Below are 23,679 nucleotides of genomic sequence, written 5' to 3' on the forward strand. Positions count from 1 at the left end.
AGTAATCTTTTAGTAAACACTTCTAAATCTAATCCAAATACTTTTTTAAAAGTTTGAATGAGATGGATTTGTTTGGGGACATGTCTACACTTCCTGACCTAAATAGTCTAATATCAAATCTGTATTAGTTAAGTGAAAATCCAATTGTGACAGTTATTTTCCTAAATTTTAGTTTAGGAAACAATTACAACAATATACAAAGTAATCATTTTTAATAGACACATCTGAATCTAATCCAAATACTTTTTTAAGGGTGTTGACCAGATGGATTTGTTTGGGGACATGTCTACACCTCCCGACCTAAGTAGTCCAACAGTAAGTGTCTGTTTTTAAATTTGCAATGTAATGGAAATGACATCTATAACTCAAATTGGCAATTAACTGGAAATCTTGAGCATTTCATTGAAACTAGGAAGGTGACTGCTGATTTTTTTCCACATAAAGTGTAAATGGCTACTAGAACAAATTTGTTATTGTAAATCACCATGGGAGCCTATCAACATTACTTCGGATACATTAATATTGCTTAGAAGTTAAATCTGAGCAACGGGTCAGGCAATGTAGTCCGTCTTGGTATTACTTGGGATCAGAAGGAGGAGCTGAATATTAATCCATGGTATAAGCCTACTTGAAGGAAATATGTTTGTTAGATGTCTAATTGTATAGACTCCTGGCCTCTTCATTTTTGTTTTCTTTCTGTTTGATTTAGCAGCATAAGCTTGGTGTAAAGTAAGACTTAAAATAAACAAGAGGCTCAGTTATGTTTAACCAAAGCTTGTCTTTGTTAAAGTCACTCATTCTCTACAGGATATTATAGTGTGTCGAGTCTTCTTATGAATTGATCCATAACAACTCGGTGAGAATGGAGCAGTATTTCCCTTTACAGATGAGGAAATGTTGATTCAAAAAGACTCATTTACTCAACCAAAGGTCCAGTTTCAAGGCTTAAGCCTAAATCTCAGACCTTCCAAAACAAGCCTCAAGTGAAGTTACTCATGATTTTTTTTGGGGGGGTGGGGGGTTGTTTTTGTTTTGTTTTGCTTTTTAGGCCCACACCTGCAGCATATGGAGGTTCCCAGGCTAGGGGTGAAGTTGGAGCTACAGCTGCTGGCCTACACCATAACCAGAGAAATGTAGGATCTGAGCCACATCTTCGACCTACATCACAGCTCACGGCAACGCCAGATCTTTAACCCTCTGAGTGAGGCCAGGGATAGAACCTGCAACCTCGTGGTTTCTAGTCAGATTTGTTTCCGCTGCTTCACGACAGGAACACTCGTAATTTTGAAAAACTTCTTACAGTTTATTTTATTTATTTAACAGTTTCTTGAGTACTTGCTATTTGCAGGACACAGCATTGAGATTCATAATGTCAGTGACATCATGGAGTTTACTGTCTAGCAGGGAGGCTAACCTTAAAACTAATCCCAAAGCCTAACAGTTGATGTTACAAGGTATTTATCTCGTCTAGAGGTTCAGATAATGCCTCTGAGTAAGTGAGTTTCTGGACTTGAATAGAGGGAAATAACTAGACAAAAAGGCAGCAGTCTAGAACGATGGGGAGAATGTCTATCTAGGAGTTTCTTCCAACAGGGACTTATCAGGCAAGCCTCTTGACCAAGAGGGTCATCGGAATTAAAGGGACAGCAGATTGAGGGCTGGATAAAAATCTCACTTGCTGGGGTATTGCAGAGAATGGCAGGCCTGTGAAATTTCACACAAATGCCCAGGCCCGGTGAGATGTGGAGGACCAGGGCATGCAGACACTCTTCTCTGCTCCCAACTGCAAGAGATTCACAGTGCTTAATATAGCGTTTGAGAGGTCCTAAAAACCTGCAATAGAGAAGCCTGTTTAATGTTCTTTCAAGCAGTGAGTCCTAACTCATTTGTCTATAAAACCTTTCATTCTTCATAACGTTTGTTACCATTATAAGGATAAATGTTTTGAAATAGCAGATTAGAAAATCCTAAAAGGCCCATCCTAGATCTGGGGTTTTAGATTCCTAGGCAACTCTGCCCTCTCCTCCATGAGTAGCTTCTTTCCCAAAGTAAATTGATATCTGAATGACCTTTTTCCAAGCATAACTGATTTTCAAACAAGAAGTATATTATGGAGTTCCCTTGTGGTGCAGCAGGTTAGGGATCCAGCACTGTCACTGCAGCGGCTGGGGTTGCTGCTGTGGCACCACTTTGATCTCTGGTTCGGGAATTTCCACATGCTGCAGGTGTGGCCAAAAAGGAAAAAAAGAAACAAACAATGACAAAACAAAAACAAAAACAAAAACCTGCAAGTAGTATGTTGAAATAGATCAAAACACTCAAGCTCTAATGTAGAATTCTACTGGGATAGGCGAGGAAGCACTATTAAATCTCCTTCTGTAGACTTCTAGAAAGTTCTAAAAAAGGAAATGAAAAACAGCATGAGTAATCCTGAGTCTCATTTACATTAAATTTCATGCATTCTAAGAATTTTTGGTAAATAGAAATAAAATGCAAGTTTCAATTAAACTAATAGTAAATCAGAATGATAAAAATACCATCAAAGTGATGCTATCTGCTGAGTAAAAGAATGCTAGGAGTGCTAATTAGACTTTACCAGTGTGTTCTTACATACTGACTTCATATTCATAGGTGGCAAAATAGATTTATCTCTACTCAGTAAAACCAGCATATTTAAAAATTTTGAAATCTCACCACAGTTGTTCTAGAAGAGATGAAAAAAAGCAGAAATCTGGAGTTCCTGTCATGGCTCAGTGGTAATGAAGCCAACTAGTATCCACGAGGATGCAGGTTTGATCCCTGGCCCCTCAGTGGGTTAAGGATCTGGCGTTACTGTGAGCTGTGGTGTAGGCTGGCAGCTATAGCTCTTATTCAACCCCTAGCCTGGGAACTTCCATATGCCAAGGGTGCAGCGCTAAAAAGAAAAAAAAAAAAAAAAAGGAAGGAGGGAAGGAAGGAAGGAAGGAAAGAAGGAAGGAAGAAAAGAAAAGAGGCAGAAATCTAAATTACCTAGAATTACCTAGACTTTGTTAGTGGTTCCCTGTCCCTTCTGTCCCTCCCGCAACATTTATACAGAACAGCTTTTTGCATTTCAGATAAAGCTCATATTGCAAACTAAGCGGCATCATCTAGAATGTAATTTTTTTAAATCAGAAAACCACTTGAATAATATTTTCCCACATTTCTTGAAAAACCATTTGAAAAAAAAGAAAACAAAGAACAAAAAGACACGATCCCTAACTTTTTTAAATTCACTATTTAAAAGCATGGCCATTATGAAAAGAACAAAAGATGTGGTTCCCCCATCAAATCTGGTGCGAGGATGAGATGAGGATTCAAAGCATAGTGTGTACATAAGATGCCATGGGTGGGCACAGTGAAGCTGAATAGAAGGGTCGATGGGGAAATACTTTGTAAAGATTCTGAACTTGAGGAGTTCCCGTCGTGGCGCAGTGGTTAACAAATCCGACTAGGAACCATGAGGTTGCTGGTTCGATCCCTGGCCTTGCTCAGTGGGTTAAGGATCTGGTGTTGCCATGTGCTGTGGTGTAGGTTGCAAATGCAACTCGGATCCTGAGTTTCTGTGGCTCTGGTGTAGGCTGGTGGCTACAGCTCCAATTGCACCCCTAACCTGGGAACCTCCATATGCCACTGGTACAGCCCAAGAAATGGCAAAAAGACAAAAAAAAAGAATCTGTACTTGAATTGGGTCTTTGAAGTATATAGGAAAATAGAGAGTAGTTAGGCTAAAAGTAAATGAGATACCACTGCGGGTCATTTTGAAAGTCTGGCTAATGAAGCTTGTTTTAATATAGGGCAGTGGCCAGAAGCCGCTGAAGGCTTTGAGTAGGGAGGTCCAGGATTTGGTAGGCTGGAATGGTTAGGCAAGGTGAGCTACCTGGAGAAGAACCAGTCTATGGTACTCAGCAATGAAAACCTTGCCTGCCCTGACACCTCCTTGGTTGTCTGTTTGCCCCTCTTACTGGAACCCCTTAAGAGCAGAGACTATATTTCTTTCACACTCATCGAGTCCTCATCTCTCAGGAGCTCACATGTCAGCCAAGTGGGTACAGTGTTTACAGTCCCACAAAGAATTAATGAAATTCTGACCAAGGGGGTGGATGAGGAGTCTTATATCTTTCAGTTGCAGTCTGTGGAGCTAGACTCTTAATCCTGGATTAACAACAAACTCAACCTGAGGAGAGCCTTATACATTTTACTTATAGGGTGGCTATTCAGAAGCCTAACATTGTGGTTCCTGTTTGGTGTCCTCAGAACTTCTTCTCAAGTATTTGAAGGAGAACTCTACCAGCTGTGAACACCCAACTGTTCTAACCCAGAGGTGGCTCATAATAAATGAATAAATATTGCAATCACAAGCTTTCGTAATACGTTTTGTCCTACCTTTTGATTATTAAAGATCCCTCCATTAAGAAGTCTTCCAATCAATTCCTTTGATTTAAAAAAATTTTTTTTAATTACAAGCTGTCTTCTGACAAGTTCTTCTGGTTATAAAGAGAAAATTTGGCTTCTAAAAATTGTGTCTTTATACCAAACAATAAAGGAAGATGGTAGAATACTAATTAAGTCTGATTTAGGACCTAAACTTTAAAAAAGAATTATTCTTTTAAAGCCAAGGAGGCCTATTTCGTCTCTCTCTCTTTTTTTAAAAAAAATAGTTTGAGATTTTATGTCCCCTTGAGGTCGTCTTGATCATTGTCCCGATGACCAAAATGTTTAGTAGTCGGCCAAGGACAATGCTAGAAAACTAACTTCCATTTCAGCTAGGTGGTTTTTATTGTTTATATTCTTCTGTAGCTAGCACAGTTAATTATTTAATTGATCAAAGTCAGTCAGAAGGAAGGTCTGTCAGTATGACATCTATATCCCAGGGTGAATCCTAATTAGTTGTGTCATTAACCTGAATAAAGACACGTCAGGTTTATCAAATTTGCTGCTTTTATGCCGAGAAGGATGTCTTCTCCGATAGCTAAGAATCCAAATAATTTCTTTTTCTTTTTCTTTTTTTTTCTTTTTTTTCTTTTTTTGGCTTTTTAGGGCTGAATGCACGGCATATGGAGGCTCCCACGATAGGGGTCCAATCAGAGCTACAGATGCCAGCCTATACCACAGCCAGAGCAATGCTGGATCCAAGCCACATCTACAGCCTACTCCACAGGTCACAGCAACACCAGATCCTTAACCCGCTGAGCAAGGCCAGGGATCAAACCTGCAACCTCATGGTTCCTAGCCAGATTCATTTCCACTGCGCCACAACAGGAATTCCTGAGTCCAGATAATTAACCTACCTGAAAAATGATAGAAAAGGATTAGAATTTGTAGAGTTATGCATTTGCTATGTCCTACAAATTAACTCTTAAACCCTTATCTCCACTTTCTATGTAAAGGTTTCCTTATGCATAAATTAAAGATGAGTTAAAAATTACTTGAATTTACCCACTAAGTAGATGAGATTACTGTCACAACACTGGTAACTCTAAGCTGTATTCTGAAAAAAGGTACAAATATGAGAGGTTAATGTGATAGATTCTGTTAGATTATATCAGTATGTTGAGTACCACCTTCTTAAAAGGACATGGACAGAAGGGTATGTCCAGGGGAGAGACTAGGATGATGAAGATTTGAGACCCAATTTGGCAACAGCTTCAAAAAGATCCTTGAGTTTTTAAAGAGGCATACCTAGCAGGCTGTGATGGGAGGGGAAAATCTTTTTTGCCTCCCCTAGAGGAAAGACCAGTTGCAGTGAAATATTTGACCTTAAACGTTATAACCAGAACTATAAAAGATGAAGTCGTCAGCCAGGGAATTTGCTCATTTAAAAGAAGGGATGTTACGTGACTCCAGGGGTATAATAGAAGGGACTGTGCATCAGGTAGGAGATTGGGCTAGGCTTCTGAGGTCAATATAGTTAGATCACCACTTAGAGTAACATAAAGTCAATTCCCTTGAAGACTTTCAAAGGCATGAATTGAAACAACCACAATTATGAAGTCAGCCAGAATGAAAGGGTTAAGGGAACATGAATAAAGTAAACAACAGCAAGATTTCACTTAATGAAGGGCCAATGAAGTTGAAACTTAATTAAAAGGACCCAGGAGGGGCAGGGAGGACCTATTCTGCATCTAGTAAACAATGCACTTGGAGATCTGTCGGAAGAGGTAATGGTCAACCTGTAAGACAGAAGTCTAATGGAAATTTTGATAATCCTGGTCTTTCTTATTTAAAGTCACAACGTGGACTAACACTCTTTTTTTTTTTCTTTCTTTCCAAATGTGCTAGGAAAGCAAAGATATCCTGTTAGTGGATCTAAACTCTGAAATCGACACCAATCAGAATTCTTTACGAGAAAATCTATTCTTAACAAATGGCATCACCTCCTGCTCTCTTCCTCGACCAAAGCCTCAGGCGTCTTTCTTGCCTGAAAATGCCTTTTCTGCCAATCTCAACTTCTTTCCCACCCCTAATCCTGATCCTTTCCGTGACGATCCTTTTGCACAGCCAGACCAATCGACACCCTCTTCGTCCGATTCTCTCAAATCTTCAGATCAGAAGAAAGAGAATTTGAGTAGCTCGGCCACCCCTCTGAGTAATGGGCCCCTGAACGGGGATGTTGATTACTTTGGGCAGCAATTTGACCAGATCTCTAACCGGACTGGCAAACAGGAAGCGCAGGCAGGCCCGTGGCCCTTATCAAGTCCGCAAACACAGCCAGCAGTGAGAACTCACAATGGGGTGTCTGAAAGAGAACAGAACGGCCTCCATACCAAATCCTCCCCGAACCCTTTTGTGGGAAGCCCTCCCCAAGGACTGCCCGTCCCGAATGGCGTAAAGCAGGACTTGGAAAGCTCTGTCCAGTCCTCACCACATGACTCCATAGCCATTATCCCACCTCCACAAAGTACCAAACCAGGAAGAGGCAGAAGGACTGCTAAGGTGAATTGTCTTCTCCACATATCCATTGGCAGAATGCATGTTCGGTACCAAAGGGTGGTGTGATGCAAGCTCGCTTTCCTGCTGCTATTATAGTTTCCTGTGTGGCTGTAAAATAGAAGGTGGGATAAGGCACATCGTTCTCCAGGAATACTTGCCTCTAATCGGCACCCTTTTTAAGCTTCTCGCTCGGCAGTGTTTGTCACAGCCTGCTTTCCGTTTGCATGTCTTGTCACGTATTATTAACTAAACACAAGTTTTTCCATTTTTAATGCTGCTATGCTTCTGTACCTCTGGTAAGTTTGATCATCATGTGCTGGGAGGGGAGGGCAAGGGCTCCTGTGATTCCTTGTGTACCTTCCCCATACTAATACACGCCCCATGCCCCCTCATACTGCGTTCACGTCCAAGATGGTGGTATAAAATTCTTGAGTTTGTCTCCTCTGACTAATGACTGAGTAATCCATTGTCTTAAGAGAAACTTATATGTTTATTATTGCCACTTCCTTCAAAAGCAATTTAAAATGTGGTTTATATAAGTTTCATTTGAAAAAATCTCATTGGAATATGCAAGCTGACCTAATAATGATTAGACTCCTGTATTACCTTCTTGCAGAATGATTTAAATCCAGGAGAAAGACCAAAATATTTAGGCCATGTACTTATAGTTGTCCTTCCTTTCCCAGCTTCACGCTTTCAGCTGATAAGGAGACCAGACAGATTCAAATGTGTAAATGAGCAAAATAGACTTCACTCTGAGAGGCCTCCATTGCATTCACACCAAGACCCAATATTCTGTCTGTTGCCGGGATCTGTGTCTTTTTTTTTTTTTTCCTCTATCTATTTGGTTTTTGTAGTCATTTATCAAAAAGGGGGAAAAGTTTTTCTTTTGGTGCTCCCAAATTCAGAGCACAGAGTAGGGAAGAGAAAAGAACTGTATTTCTCTGTTACTAAATAACTACTCTGTGTCCCTCTCTGCCTTGTCAGTCTCCAGCAAAAGACTTACTTGCATCAGACATCTTTGCTCCTCCTGTCTCAGAACCTCCAGGCCAGACATCTACAGGACAACCTGCAACCCTACAGACCAACCCTCTGGATCTCTTCAAAACAAGTGTTTCTGCCCCATTGGGGCCCCTTGTGGGTCTAGGTAGGTGTCTAGAGATGCAGTTAGGTTTATCTCTGTTACTTTCACTCGTAAGATGACAATTCAGAGGAAGAAAGCACTTCCTAGCCATAGAGTTTCCTGCGGCATATGATTTGAGCATCCTGGGGAGCTTTTACCTCTGTAACCACCCCCATTTGGTACTCTCCACTTGTAACTGGAATTTGGCTCCTTGAGTTGGCATGTGAGAAGAAGTCCTTTTTCAGTATTCCCTTCACCTGAACCAACTGCTCCTGGCTTACTGAAGACAGTTGTAAGGATTCTGGAACTCAGACCAGCTTCACTAAGGCTGAGAGAGCCTTGGCCATTGTCTCGATTTGAAAAAGTAGCTACATGCATGTCTTCCATGTAATTTGCCATTACTAAATGGAAGCTCTAGCCCCTATGAAACGACTAGCCCTCTTGGAAAGGATATTTACCCCAAGTTAAACCTGAAGCAAGTGTAAGTCTGAACGAAAGTCCCGGGTTCTGAGCCCAGCTCTATTCCTAGGCATGTGGTGGGTGTGAAACTGAAAAGATATCCTGATCAGTCTCTCTACTGGAGCCTTAGCAACTCCTTGCCAATATTTTGGCCAGTTGAGTCTGTTGCTGGAGTAAAAAGATAAGTATAGAAACTTGAAGTTGAAAAGAACACAGAAACAAGGGAAGAGATGGAATTTTATCAGATACCTACAAAGTGCTACTGCCGTCATTCAAAGATGCGTCATTAGCTCATGTAAGCCACTCTGTGGCAGGACACTGGGGAAAGGCCACTAGGCTGAGGGCTGGTCCTGCCCCTCTTTGCCCGCAGCCTCCACGGTACAGTCTTCAGAATCCTCACAATAGTCGTTGCCGTCCTGCTGGGGGTTCTCTTTGTTTTTCCACTTCTTGGCATCTCTACAAGCTCCAAATGGACTCCGCCTTGGGAGGGGGTTGAGAGTGGCTATAGATGAAGAGGGACTCTCGGTTCCTGTTTTATAAAATTTGACCAGGGATCTTGGTTTTCTCTGCCTCCTGCAGAGTCGATCATCAGGGCTCTTTGTTCCTGCTGTTTTCCTGCAAAGGAAAATATTTTGGTTCTGTCACATTAAATCTGTTCAATCCTATCTGGAGGATGGTGGCAAGAGAGGGGTAGTTTCCCAACTGCTGAGCGGCTGAAATCCCTTCGGGGGTGAGAAGCCAACTCGTTTCAGGTCTATACTTGCATCTGCACCACCAGGAGACTCTCCCTGAGCCCTTCCTATCCTTGGGGTCTGCCCCTTTCTGTATCTCTTTTTCCTGTACCCCTGAGTGATCTGCATGGTGCTTTCCCTGCAGAAGGGCAGAGAGTCTGCCTGTAGTGCCTGCCACTAGATCATTTCACAGAGCTTTGTAGTCTGATATCAATGCTCTGAAGAATTTTTATAGCCAATATTTAACAAGTCAGACTGAAAATACAGCTGGACCCTATAACTGTTAATTTATTCAGACGAAGTGAAGCTTTCTGGCGAGGTGCCCCTGTGGAGGCCTTGGGGTAGACAACTGCAGAATACTGATGAGTCTTCCAGGTTTGGACATAGGACTCAGACTGAGCCCTACAGTATAGCCCCTGTCCACTAGCAGGGATCCTCAGCCAAGCCATGGAAGGTTGTAGGTCTGGCCCAGCTGGGCAACTGTCTCCTTGGAGAACTGGGGGTGGGGAAAGGGTATGGTAGAAAGCTGAGCCTTTGGCTTTGACTGGCTGCCCTGTGTTTTAATCTAGATCAGGAGATACTAAAATTAACTTTTTGTACCCACACTTTCTTTTTCCTTACCTTCTGCCTCTACTTTCTAGAGTGGGGCCTTGAGGATCTTGAAAACCCAGTGCATGGAATATGATAGATGTGAAGGAAGGCTGCCCTAAGTATACACCAGGAGTATACACAAAGTATACACTGTTTCATTCCTGGCAATATATTTTTCTCTTTTACCGCCATTCCCATTAATGCCATCTATGACTAAAGCCACACATTTTCCTAAGGGAAGACAAGTCATCCACCACGAAAGATGACAAAACTCTACCCAGTTTGCACAGTTAATTGATGTGAATCATTAGTGAATGACTCTGGCTTCAGTTAATAAAGTTTAAATAATGTGTTTTTAAATGCTAGCCATAACTTCGTTCAAACTCAACCCACTTCTAGAAGCCTTTATTATAGAATCAAAGAGAATTTTTCCCTTGATTGGTTGTGAAAGAAATACAGGCATACCTCATTTTATTCCATGCACTTCATTCTATTGTGCTTTGAAGATAGTTTTTTACAATTGAAGGTTTGTGGCAGCCCTCGAGCAAGTCTATCAGCACCATTTTTCCAATAGCATTTGCTCACCTCATGTCTCCCTGTCACAGTTTGCCAATTCCTGCAATATTTCAAACTTTTTAATTATTCTTATATTGATCTGTGACTGATGGTCTGTGATGTTACTGTTGCAAAAAGGTTATGACTTACTGAAGGCTCAGATGATGGTTAGCATTTTTTAACAATAAAGTGTTTTTAAATTAAGGTATGTAGATTGTTTTTTTTTAATTTGTTTTTTGGGAGGGATTCTGTTGGGTTTTTTTTGTTGTTGTTGTTTTTTTGTCTTTAAGGGCTGCGCCCACGGCATATGGAGGTTCTCAGGCTAGGGTCTAATTGGAGCTGTAGCCACCAGCCTACGCCAGAGCCACAGCAATGCCGGATCTGAGCCTACACCACAGCTCATAGCAATGCCAGATCCTTAACCCACTGAGTGAGGCCAGGGATCAAACCCGAAACCTCATGGTTCCTAGTCGGATTTGTTTCTGCTACGCCGCAACAGAAACTCCATGTACATTGGGTTTTTTTAGACAAAACACTACTACACATTTAATAGACTACCATATAGTGTAAAAATAACTTTTATATTCATTGGGAAGCCAAAAAAATTTGTGTGACTCACTTTATTGCCATATTCCCTTTACAGCACTGGTTTGGGACCAACCACGTGATATCTTTGAGGTCTGCCTGTATGTATATTCTTGAGTGTAAATGAGGTCTAATTTCCGAATATGTATAATAACTTTTTGAATTAACATTCCAATAAAAAATAGAGTTCTGTTCCTTGATGCAAAGGATACAGAACAGGAGGATAGGGCGCTGGATTTGGAGGTGGTATGCCTGAGTTTTATCTCTAGATATCACAGACTGTGACCTTCCCAATTTTAACAATTAGTATTCTTTTATCTAGTTGCCTTTCCTCAAAAATAAGTATGTTAGTTTAGCAAGATGCCTCTTTCTGATCTGAACCACTCTCTGTGAGCACACCTTATGTGTTCATGGCCAGATGGCTAGTGTTCATGATGACAGAGTTGAATCAAGTAACACCCTGTCTCCAATCCTAAGAAAAATTCAAGATAGAATGTCTTGTTTCATCAGTTCCTGAACACCATTTTCAAAATATTTCTCACTCTGGAAATAAAAACATTCCTAACCAGAGTTTTAAGGCCTTTTCCTACATTGGTTAGAAAACTTTCCTACATAAAGAATTCTCTGCTCCAATCAGCTATACTTCAATAAAACTTAGCAAAGTAAAAAAAAAGAAAAGAATGTTTTGCTCCAAAGCTCAAAGCAGATAGGTTTTGAGAGCAGAGCATCATTTGTGAATAGGTATGAGGCTAAATTTAGGTTTTCTGTTAGTGGTGATGGTTTAATGGGTCATTAATATACATGGGAGGAGGCAGAAGAGAAAATGTCCTATGTATTAGAAAAAGATGTGGGGAATGAGCTTCTCAAGAAGACAGGGGCTGGAGTCTCTTGGTGGCCTAGTGGTTAAGGATCCAGCATTGTCACTGCTGTGGCCTGGGTCACTGCTATGGTGTGGGTTTAACCCCTGGCCCAGGGAACTTCTGCATGCCTGGGGCATGGCCAAAATAATTTATTAATTAATTATAAATAAATAAATGAATATAGAGTGTGTTTAAAAAAGAAGAAGAAGAAGATGGGGCTAACATTGGAGAGACCTGGATTTTAGTGATTTAACTAATTATGAATCAACATGGCAAGGATGCAGGTGCTAGATCTGTTCCCCCATAAAGAGCAGATGCCTGAACACAGCCAGGTAGTTACATTGCAAAAGGATTTCTTGCTTCACTTTATCTCCTCTTCTTCTCTTCCTCTTTTAAATAATCTCTTCTAACTTCTGGCAAAGTTTTGTGAGTGACACATGGCAGGAAGCACTTTTATTTGAAACAGCTCTCCCAGGATAACCAGCCTTTCCTCCATTTTTAAATATAAAAGTCTAAAACTGTCTTGGCATCAACCAAATTTTATCATCCTTTTATGTAACTGTGTCAACCTTGGCAGCATTTAAAAGCAAGGAAACTTTGAAATGGTTTCTTTGGGATGCAAGCGTGTTAAAGCCTTAGACACATGCCTGATAGCTGGTTTCCATAAGACTCTGGACATGAGCCAGTTGCCAAATGAAAAAATTAAATCAATGACTCAAGAGTATCCAATGGGTTATCTTAATTAACTACTTCCTAATCAGCACAGTTTATATGTGTAAATGTATTTACTCAACATATAGGTTCATGCTATTGACAGGCTCTGTTCTGCCTGTTTGAGTTATATCAATGTACTTAGGAGAAGGGCTCATTTTTTTATGACTACGTACTTATGGATTATATTACCCATCTAATAAGGAAAGTGAAAGGTGTGGTAGAAAGAAAGGGCTTCAAAATGCAAGCAGCATTTAAATGCTCACCACAGCTTAAATAATCTTTAGGGCCATGTCATCTGATAAAATCCATGTCAGCCTCAAGTCTTAATAAAGGCTTGGCAAGTAAATGCTCTCTATAAATGCTCTCAGGAGAGTTGTGCTTTCTGAAACTCAAGAGTGCACTTCACGCTGGTCTCCCGGTAAGTCCTTTCTTCCACTTCCTTCCTTTAGGTGGTGTGCCAGTTATCCCTGCTCAGGCAGGACCATGGAACCCAGCATCTTTAGTCTTCAGTCAGTCCACTTCAATGGTCACGGGTGCTATGATGGCTGGTCAGCCTTCAGGATTCAGTCAGCCCATTGTCTATACCACAAGCCCAACGGTTCCAGGTTGGAACCAACCTTCATCCTTTGCAGCCTCAACGTCCCCTCCAGCTCCTGTAGTGTGGGGCCCACCGGCATCTGTAGCACCTAATACTTGGTCAGCAACCAGCCCTCTGGGAAATCCTTTTCAGAGCAATGTTTTTCCAGCTCCTGCTGTGTCAGCCCAGCCCTCTCCCATGCTGTCCTCTCTCCTGGCCTCTCCACCCCAACCACCTCCCAGAACTGGCCCTCCAAAGGACATCTCCAGCGATGCCTTCGTTGCCTTGGACCCACTTGGGGACAAAGAAGTCAAAGAAGTGAAAGAAATGTTTAAGGACCTCCAGCTGCGGCAGCCACCTACGGTGCCAGCCAGGAAGGGAGAACAGAATTCCTCTGGGACTTCAAGTGCCTTCTCCAGTTATTTCAACAACAAAGTTGGCATTCCTCAGGAGAATGCAGACCATGATGACTTTGACGCTAATCAGCTGTTGAGAAAGATCAATGGTAAGCTCCCTACTTCTCTGTCAGCTGGATCAACAAGTATTTCACTGTCATGTGGGCCCACAGAGTCCCTCAGAAGAACCCTCTTCCAACCCACCAGGAGCCTTACTCTTGCTTTTTTTGTGGTTGTTTATCAGGCATTATGGAAACAACCATTTACCTGAGTTAACTGTTTACCTTAGCTGTTTCTAGGGGCTGGCCCAATGCTGCCATCTTGTGACAATTCTTTTTTTAAAAAATTTTTATTGTAGTTGATTAACAATGTTCTCTCAGTTTCTGCTGTACAGCAAAGTGATCCAGATATATATATATATATATATATATATATATATATATATATATACACTCTTTATCTCATATTATCTTCCATCATGTTCCATCACAAGCAATTGGATATAGTTCCCTGTGGTGTACAGCAGGACCTCATTGCTTATCCACTCCAAATGCAATAGTTTGCATCTACTAGTTTGGGCTTAGTAGATACAAACTCTTGTGATGGTTTTTTAAAAGGCTGCCAAGAGCTACTGAAATTCAATGGGTTGTGACACCTGGAGGGCTGTGTGAAAAGGACTGATTTTCATGAGTAGGTATGTCTGGACTATACTACTCATCTAACAAGGAAAGTTAAAAAAGTGTAGAAGAAAGAAAGGGCTTTGACATGCAACAAGCATTTGAATGCTAGCTATACTGTATTAGCTGGCTAGTCTTCAGAGTGAGTTAATCTCTCGGAGTCTTTTTTTCTGAATTGGCCTCAAGGCTTAATGAAGCTTTGCCATGTAGGTGCTTTTAAGTGAGGTAATTCTGAAGCTCTGCCACTTCAAATGAATGTGCATGGCTTCCTCTTCCAAGAAGGGATGAATTTGCCTGTAATAATCACCCAGAGTCCCAGGATGTGGTAGCGATTTTTGTTCCACAGATGTCAGTTTCAAAAGTATGGAACTCGATTTCCAAGATAAGCCTGACTGGAGGACTTGTGTACGTATTTGGGGAAAACTTGTCTACTGACTGCTTTTTCACCTTCTAGAACTGCCAAAGCCAGCTCCCAGACAAGGTGCCCTGCCAGTTACCAAATCCGCTGACACTGCATTTGAGAACCCCTTCTCTAAAGATCCTTTCCGTTCATCACAAGCCTCTGTAAGTATCGCCTGCTAGAAGCCATTGTTCCCAAGTACATGCCACATAGAGTTACTGCCCCTTGAACTAACTTTGCTTGTCTCTTTGTCTGTAAAGGACACTTGAATATGATTTACCATTGAGAACCAGCACAGTGTAAACATCTGCTCAAAATGGGGAAAGATTATTTTTGCAGGAACTACTCTCCTGAACTGGAGAAACAAACCTCATATAAAAAGTCCTTTTATCTCACTTAGCCTTGCTCAGGAAAGCACTTTGAAAAAAAAAAAAAAAATTGAGCCGAGATACTATCTTTAAAAATCTTTCAGATATTTAAGTTCCTAATTTTCCACCCTGACTATTTAGCTCATAAAAAATAGTATTTTATATTTGGGGGAAGGCAAACATAATTCTAAATCTTGGTTTTGATGTAAATAACAAATATGCATCACCAGTAACAAGCAGGCAAACACAAATCTTCATAGACACTTATACCATCTGATTCGTCTATGACCTAAATGATATTTAAAGGAATTTGAGAAGTCAAAATTTTGGGTGTTTTCTTATTGCAATTATAGTTATTGATGAGATGCTTTTATCTCTGTAGATGGCTTCTCCTCAACCGACATCTTCCGATGTATATAGGGACCCGTTTGGAAATCCTTTTGCCTAACTCCTGTAAGTAGGTGATCCTATTAAGCTTAGGTTTGGTGGGGAAGGGTGTCACAGAGGGTAAGGGTGAAATTTTAATTTTAGATCTGGGAAGAAGTTAAATCTCTGTAATGTAAAAGTAAAAGACATGGAAATCTATATTTAATTCACTAATGACTAGGCTGGGCATTTATGAATAGGATTCTTATACATACAAAAATCAGTGGTTTACTCATATGCATATGGATTTCTATCATCCTGTGTTTTTGATATTTCACTTCTGTAGAGAAGTAAAACTCAGTATAACACATAACAGCCTTCTGGATGTTTGACCTTCGTATTGAAGTGATTGCAAAGCTTCCTAGTAATCACTTGGTTCTCTATAGAAGCTTCAAAATCTGAAGACCTTCTGAAGCCACCAACCAGGTCTGCCAAACAGATAATGATCACAACACATCTGCCTCTCAAATCTATGTGTATTTCTTTGTGAGGGGCCTCAAAATTAGTTTGCCACAGTGCGGTGGTATTAAATCCAAAAGAAGTGACAACTGCACATCTCTCCTTCAAGAGCAGTCTAAGTTCAGATGAGTCTGCTAGTGGGTTTTGTCCTTGGTGAGTTATTTAACCGCTGTAGGTAGAGACCTGGGAATGGGCAGGAGGGGGTGGGGAGTGGGTGTGTCTTTCTCAACAGTGAGTAGAAACAATTTTATCTAATCTTAAAAGATTGAAGTTAGTGGAGGAAAGGTCTATCTGCATGTTACAGGAGGTAGAGTATAGCTGGAAGGGGCAAACAACAAGAAGAATGAAAAGAACCCAAACCCACTTTTTTTTCAGTCTTGCCCCCATTCAAGTGAGACTGCTAAACTATGTCTTGATCCATCTAGAATTTAATTATTTTAAAGAGGTGAATATCTGAAATCTGTTACCAAAAATGAGATTTGAGTTTATTTGCACCTCACCCCACTTCTGTAATTACAGTGTTTCTTAAAGTGCTTTTCCATAAAACCGATTTCAGAGACCTGAGTGAGGTAACCACAAAGGCAAATTCCTGGACCCCAGCCCAAAGGAATCCCCCTCAGTGCTGAGAAAATGCTTCATTTTTACAAACATCCAGATGATGGCTGATGTTAATCAAGCAGTGGAATATATTGAACATATTGAAGGGCTGGAAGTCTTGCAGACACATTCTTCCCTCCTCTCCAGGGGAGGTGTACAGGAACCAATAGAAAGGAATAAACGCCACTAAAAGCCTAGGAAGATTACTTGCACTAAATTGAATTGATGAGAATTCTTTTTGGAGGCCCTTTCTTCTTTAGGTCATGAAGGAAGGATAATTTTGGTTAAGCTGCTAAATTTATATTGGGGGTTGGTGGGGAGGAGAACTGTCAGGGGAGAAAATAGCTAACATTATTGAGTACTTGTGTTAATCAGTTCGTTAAGGTTCTACAATCCGTTATCTTATCAAAGCCTCTTGAATCAGTCCCAGGAGATACTGACATTTGAATAACCGACAAGATTGAGTACCTTGATCCTCAATCAAAAACTTCTAACCAGGGTTTTTTTCTTCTCCATACTTCTCTAGGAACTTGGCCTGCTGACTATCCAGAGGAACAAAAAGGTTGGCCTTAGTAGTCAAGGACAAAGCTAATAAGCAGACAAGCCCTGACCTCTGCCCTTGTTCTAGCTTTGACATATTATCTGTTGCCTTATTTCTTGCTGTCTCTTCCACTTGTAGCATGCCTTCTGCTTTCTGTTTAGCTAAGCTGAATCTATGGCTTTAAATAAATTAAGAACCTAAACTCTAGCTTAAATGTAAATGAAGTAGTTTCCCTATTTGAACCCTTGCCTATTGCGTCCCTAGAACTTTCTAGAACACTTTGCCATGCACCCTCTGGTTGGGCAACGCAACCACCACAACCCCTCAGATCATACTGTTTTGAATAAATTTTAAAATCCTCATTATTCAAAGTGTTTGGGGGTTCTGTTTCAGAGCATAGAACCTAAAGATTGTAGCAGAACAAGGCACCTTTTTAAAATCTTGCTTCAAACCATCACTTAGAATTCTTAAAGTAAAATGGAAGCAAGTCCAGTTTTTCCTTAGGGACTTTGGAATCTGACACACCTAAGAACCTTTTTAAAGGTATAGCTTGTTTTTGAAGATTATTCTCTTCTCAGGGGCAAGATCTATCTTTCTCCAGCCTTTTGCTGGCTAATGCAAATGAGGGAAAACCCTTTCTCATCTCTCCCCTCCTTTTCCCTCCGATTCTCTTTTCGGTCATTTTTGCTCCTAGGTTCATATAAAATTACCTCTCTTTCACTAACTACAGAGTTTTATGGGGGGAAAAAACAAAAGCAAAGACAAATGATTGACAGATCTGAAGCCTCTACCTTCTCAGTAATCTCTAATCCCAGTAACTTGCAAGTGGGCACAACCTTTATCCTCTCTATGGAATAGGAGGCCATCCTCTTGAGCTGAAGTTCCTCAAGAGCAGTTAATGTTGAAGAAAAATTGAACTCAACTCAGCAAGGAAGGAAAGACTGTATTCCGAAGAGCAACACATCACAGAGTTAAATGTGATAGTGCCAAATATATTAGGTGCTTATTTGGGGTCATGCCAGACCTTTCTCAAGTAACTGGAAAACTTTCTTGATGCCATAGTTAGTAGGAAGATAAATGGGGGTGGGAGTAGGATGCTGTAAAACAAGTGTTTGATTTTATCGTCAAAAATCTAATGTCTGCAATATTTTTCTCCTCATAACCTTGGAAACTTTCCCAGTTCATTTTCAGTCCTATTGTTGGCACAGTTCTGAAGGGTATGTTCTTGCCGTAATGAGTTGTGTTTTGCTTTGTCTTATGTCGGGTCTTTTTATGTTGTCTCTTGACCCCTAGTGCTCAGGTTCTTGTGGATGTTAATCAGCCACATACAATGTTATCCTTAGGTGGAAGAAGAGCGTGACTGCTCAGGTTCTTAACAAGAGGGTGGCCTCTGGAACCTCCTGTGATTAGCCCCAAGTAGTCCAAGCTGAAGTCCTATTGTTTTCTGTTTATTGGTAATAGCTGATCGTGTATGGCATCAATTTCCACCTGACTTCCTACTCAGTCGTTATCAACACAGACTTGAAAAAATATTTTATATGTCCAAATACCTAAATGTGCTAAACTGGAGGCAGTTATTTCTAGGTAGTTGAATTTTGGAAAGTAGAAAAAGTTTTAAAGTGATGACCAGCCACACAATTGTTTTGTACATACTTTTCTTGTGCACTTTTCTGTATGCAAAGAAAGCTATAAATTTACTCATTTCAATAAATTGGAATGCAGAATCTCATGTGTTACCATCAGTTTATTTGACCTCAGCTTGAGCTGATGTAATAGGCTCAAGGCATAAGAATATACCAGTATAAGGTGACCAAATGCTAGTTGTAATACATTCTGGACTGGCACAAAAATGAAAATGTGGAAATCCGTGAAAGAGGACCACAGGAAAATTACTATCTGATGTCTTTTAAGCCTCTCTTTTCCTCTCTCAGACCTATACATACTGCGTCCCTAGAAGTTTAATGGGAATCCAGTGGATAAGACCTATGCCACAACAACCTCAATTATGTCTAGTAAAAAATTCATCAGTGAACTCTTGATTCCTGCCTTTTACCCTTTGTCTACCCTATTCTCTCTTTGGCCCTGTCTAACCTCATCAAAACACAACTGTGTGGGCTGGTCCATGCTGGCGTAGATGACTCAGGAGAGCTTCTGAATGAGGTGGGTAGACCAACGATCAAATGTCCTTAGCGCTAGGACACTCTTAAACACTCTCCCCTGTTTAAAAGTTCAAGGCTCTCATTCATTTCAAGAAGACCTAGAGCCACAGGAATGATGACCCTAAGGCTGACCTTGCTTGAGCATAGAAGTCTTGGTATTAACTTTGACTTCTCTAAGGAATAAGATGAACTTGGCTGGGTAGGTGTCATTGATTGACATTTACTGTTATGGGGTGTTTGGCAGTATTGCCTTACCTTTCCCCTTAACTGAAACATTTGGTGTCTTTCTGGCAACAATGAATAGAATACAGAGAAACAGTCTCCACACATAAGCAGCTTCCACTAAGCCACAGATGAGCTGGAGAAGGCTGCTGCTAAGAGCATGTTGCACAAGTTATCTGGCTTATCTGGATGCTCTGCAGTATATCTAAGCCACTGAACCTCAGTGATATTTCCATGTGGCTTAAGCAAGATCTTACCAGAGATTAACCCTTGCTCATGTGTACAAGGGGATAACACTAACTTAAGTGCAGTAGGAACTTCTGTTGACCCAGCAGAAGGAGGTGCTTACTGAAGTGTCCCTGCAAAGTGAAAACAGACCTCCTTTTCAGAGTCTTTAGTAGCAGTGATGTTCAGCGGGCCGCAAGTTCAGCTCTTGGGGTAACCCTGTTATCCCTGGAAGAAGGTTTCATTTAGGCGTCTCATAGATCTAAGCTAAACACTGAACTTTAAGCCAGCGTGCCTCCCAATTCCTCACATATAAGCAAGACAAAGGTAGAAAGTATTACTTTTCTCAAGATAAGTTTGCATTTGTGAAGGGCTTTACCATTTTTCCCAACATAACTTCATTCTGCTGCTACTGTAATTCTGCCAGGTGGGATCTGTTACCATTCCAGCTCATCTGAGAATGTCATCCAGTGCTTTAAAATGGCTACAATCTGCTTCAACTCTCAGTGAATGGTTTCCGTGGTATTTTATTGCAAAACTGTACATCTGAAATACTTTTTTTTTTTTTGCCTTTTTGCCTTTTCTGGGGCTGCTTCTGCAGCATATGGACGTTCCCAGGCTAGGGATCTAATCGGAGCTGTAGCCGCCAGCCTACACCAGAGCCCAGGATTTGCGCCATGTCTGCGACCTACACCACAGCTCACGGCAATGCCACAATATTAACCCACTGAGCAAGGCCAGGGATCGAACCTGCAAGCTCATGGTTCCTAGTCAGATTCGTTAACCACTGAGCCATGACGGGAACTCCCGAACTACCTTTTCTATAGAAGTTGGTAAAGCTAAAAGCTTGATTTCCCCAGCCTCCCTTGTACCTAACTGTGGTCATGTGACCACCTTCTGGCTAATGAGACAAAGCTGAGGTCTCATTCAGCTGTGTAGGGAGAGCTTCTCAGTCAATGATTTCAGACTCCCCCATCAAGTGATAACCGAGGTATCTCCAGACCCAGACAGAGTGGTGTGATCCTGTGTCTTTCCTGTGAGTAACACAAGGAGGGGAAAAAACAGAGGATGTGGCTCATTCAGGAGTTTGGCTGACCCTGCAGTAAGCTGAGGAGTGAGGACTCTGACCTATATTCCTAGAACAGGTTCACTACAAAGTCTCCTGGTGAAAGACAGGTGCTCTCCAACAGTCACTGGTGAATATTTAATCTATTTTAACCGTTGGAGGAGATTGCTCAATCATTAAAAACCTAATTCTTGCTGGGAAATGTTATGCTTTAACGAACTCCCTTCTGTTAAAAACAAGTAAGTCTCATGGTCGAAGGTGATACGCCACACAGGGACACACACAAGCTGTGTGGCAGCAGCCCTGTTAACATGTCCTAATTACAGCAGTGCTGACAGACAAGGCTCAGCCATGGGTCATCTCACTTAATGAGGGGCTGAGCCCCTTCATTGTCCCTTGCTTCTCTAAAACTATGTGCTTAAATAGTTTTGTGCTATGTGCTGAAATCCTATGAGGGCCAATCTCCAGGGATGTGTGGACTGCTCGGTGGCAAAGAGACTGGGCTTCTGGGGGGACACAGATGAAGTGGCTATACAAGGAGGGGGAAAAAAAATCCTCTGAAAGTTTTCATGACTAAATTTTCCTTATGTTAGTATGGAGTTTTCTGTCAATTTTTTTTTTCATTTGCTTGACTTCAATCACTATTATTTTACCCAAATTGTAGGAAAGGAAAATGATTGCTGTTCCAAAAGTTAGAGGGTGACCCTACTGGGCTGAGGCTGTGTTTTGGATGTTTCTGGAGTATGTCCGAGGCTACCTCCACCAGGTACCTACTTACAATGATTGATCATCACAGAACCTTTTGTTTGGGGGGAGCTAAGAGGAGTGTTGGGAGACAGGAACCAGCAGAGAGGGGAGAGGAAGAGAATAGAAGGACTGGTAAGACATTTGCCTTCTCACCTCTGTCACTGGCCTGTGAAACTGGTGTAGAGTCCTGATGGTGGAAACAGCAGGGCTAAAAGCAGGAGGAATTCTCTTCTTTTGACAAAAGACCTTGGACACAGGCAGACCATTCATAGGCCACATGACCATTGGTAGTGAATGGACAACAGGAATGGGGAGGCTCGTGGTGGCTAAATTTAGTAGGGGGTTATGTTTTTTCCCATGAAAGTCTAGATTGCTGACTACTGGTGTTGGCTTAGCAACTCAGCAAGACCCTCAAGGACACAGACTCCTGGCTTTCACTCCAACTTTTGTAGCTTTTGGCTGTCTCTTAATTTGATTTGCTTACAGTCACAAGATGGCTGCATAGTTTCAAATGCAATGTTACCATTCAAGGAAGGGCCAAAAGGGAAAGGCATGACGTTCAAGGTCTGCTCCTAGTACCAGGCATTTCAGTTTCCCCCAAGGCTTTCCAGCAGATTTCAGCTGTGGCTTAATGGCCAGAATGTGGTCACATGGCCACTGTAAGTTGCAAGGGAGGCAGGGAAGTCATGCTTTTGGCTTTACCAACTTCTAGAGTAATGGTAATTAGAAGAGGCAGGGCTGGTCATTTGTAGGTTCCAGGGCAAAATAAAAATGGAGGAATCCATTGTTCAAAAAACAGGGAAAAAGTGCTCTTGAGGGCAATAATATATAAAACTATTTCCTTTCTTCTCAAATCTCTCTCCTAATATATTTTATTTGCCATTTAATGTTGTTCCAAGTAAAGAAAAATTAGGAGTTCCTGTTGTGGCTCAGAGGGTGAAGAATCCGACATGTTGTCCATGAGGATGCAGGTTCAATCCCCAGCCTCGCTGAATGGGTTAAAGATCTGGTATTGCCATGAGCTATGGCGTAGCTCGAAGATGTGGCTCAGATCCTATGTCACATGGTGGTGGTGGAGGTCTCACTGCAGCTCTGATTAGACCCCTGACCTGGGAACCTCCATATGCCATGAGTTGGGCCCTAAAAAGACCAAAAAAAAAAAAAAAAAAAAAGATAGGATAATGTTTCTTGGTCATTTGTGAGTGTTTTTTGGGGGGTGTGTTTGAAACAAATTCTGGTTCAGATTGTGACCTCTCAGGGTTGTCAATGTCTCCCACCTCCCACTTCACCCCCTACTTACTCAGACATAACACACTTAGCTTGTATTCGCTTTTTCTCCAAGTCACCAAATGCACACACATCATGAATCCACCTGAATTCCATGTTCATGGGGCTTCATAAACACTGTGTGCATGTGGGGAGGCATGGAAGGGGGGTACACACTGCATATTTCTGCACATGATCCACTTCCCCATCAAACTGTGCTTTCAAAAGTCCAAACATAAAAGTCAGAATTTCAAGATGGCAACAGCAGAGCATGAAGGCAAGCCTGGGGCCCTCCTGAATGCCGAACCCTGTGCTACTTGACATGCCTGTGAGGCCAGCCCTGGCAAGAGGACCTTGGAAACGGGTGATGGGTTAGCTAATGTGTTTCCCACATGCCTGGGTCACAGATTAACCCCAGGTTGACCAACCTCCAAGTGCAGATATTGGCAGCCTTTGGCTACATAGCATAGCACCCTCAGGCACACACATCAAGCACAGTCAGCACAGCTAATAGTGAGGCACCTTGACTAGAAGGTAGAAGCTAAAGAAAGCCGAGGACTAGTCTCTGTGTATTAGTCCCATGAGGGTTACCACAAATAATAAAATGGAAGGGAGCAGGGAGCAACAAGTCACAGCACAGGAGGCTTTAATGTTAATACAACCTAAGAGGATGTGCCATTGCAGCTGAAAGGGTACTGAGGGGACGGCTGTGACACTCCTGAGTAATTACTTACTCAAGTGCTTTGCAGCTCTTTGTTTTACTTCATTGTAAGCACAACACTGCCAGATTTGGGAAACAATAGTAGTGGATTCGGGGATGGTCCCCAGAGATCACCTACCCAGCATTTGCCAAGAGCAGACGCTCTCCTGAGAGAGTAACAATAAACAGCTTGAATTTCATGTTGAATCAATCTATGAGGTGGACTGCTACTCCCATGGACATTTTATAGAAGAGGCACAAAGAACTTGAGTACCTGTCCAACGT

General features: G+C 41.6%; 1 protein-coding gene across 4 annotated transcripts in view; it reads left to right on the forward strand.

Moving 5' to 3' along the window:
* Positions 1 to 18,738, forward strand: part of DAB2 (DAB adaptor protein 2) — a 55,303-nt gene extending 36,565 nt beyond the window's left edge. For 2 of the 4 annotated variants that reach the window (XM_047766606.1, XM_047766616.1), the window contains exons 9-15: positions 253 to 315; positions 6,301 to 6,954; positions 7,939 to 8,098; positions 13,019 to 13,651; positions 14,673 to 14,782; positions 15,369 to 15,439; positions 16,995 to 18,738. In XM_047766606.1, the coding sequence (XP_047622562.1) occupies positions 253 to 315; positions 6,301 to 6,954; positions 7,939 to 8,098; positions 13,019 to 13,651; positions 14,673 to 14,782; positions 15,369 to 15,434 (1,686 nt within the window). In that variant the 3' untranslated portion in view covers positions 15,435 to 15,439; positions 16,995 to 18,738. The remainder of the gene's footprint in view (positions 1 to 252; positions 316 to 6,300; positions 6,955 to 7,938; positions 8,099 to 13,018; positions 13,652 to 14,672; positions 14,783 to 15,368; positions 15,440 to 16,994) is intronic. The other 2 variants (XM_047766626.1, XM_047766637.1) reach the window with 2 other exon arrangements.
* The last annotated feature ends 4,941 nt before the right edge of the window (positions 18,739 to 23,679 follow it).

Source organism: Phacochoerus africanus, chromosome 1 (assembly GCF_016906955.1).
Source record: "Phacochoerus africanus isolate WHEZ1 chromosome 1, ROS_Pafr_v1, whole genome shotgun sequence".
Taxonomy (NCBI): Eukaryota; Metazoa; Chordata; class Mammalia; order Artiodactyla; family Suidae; genus Phacochoerus; species Phacochoerus africanus.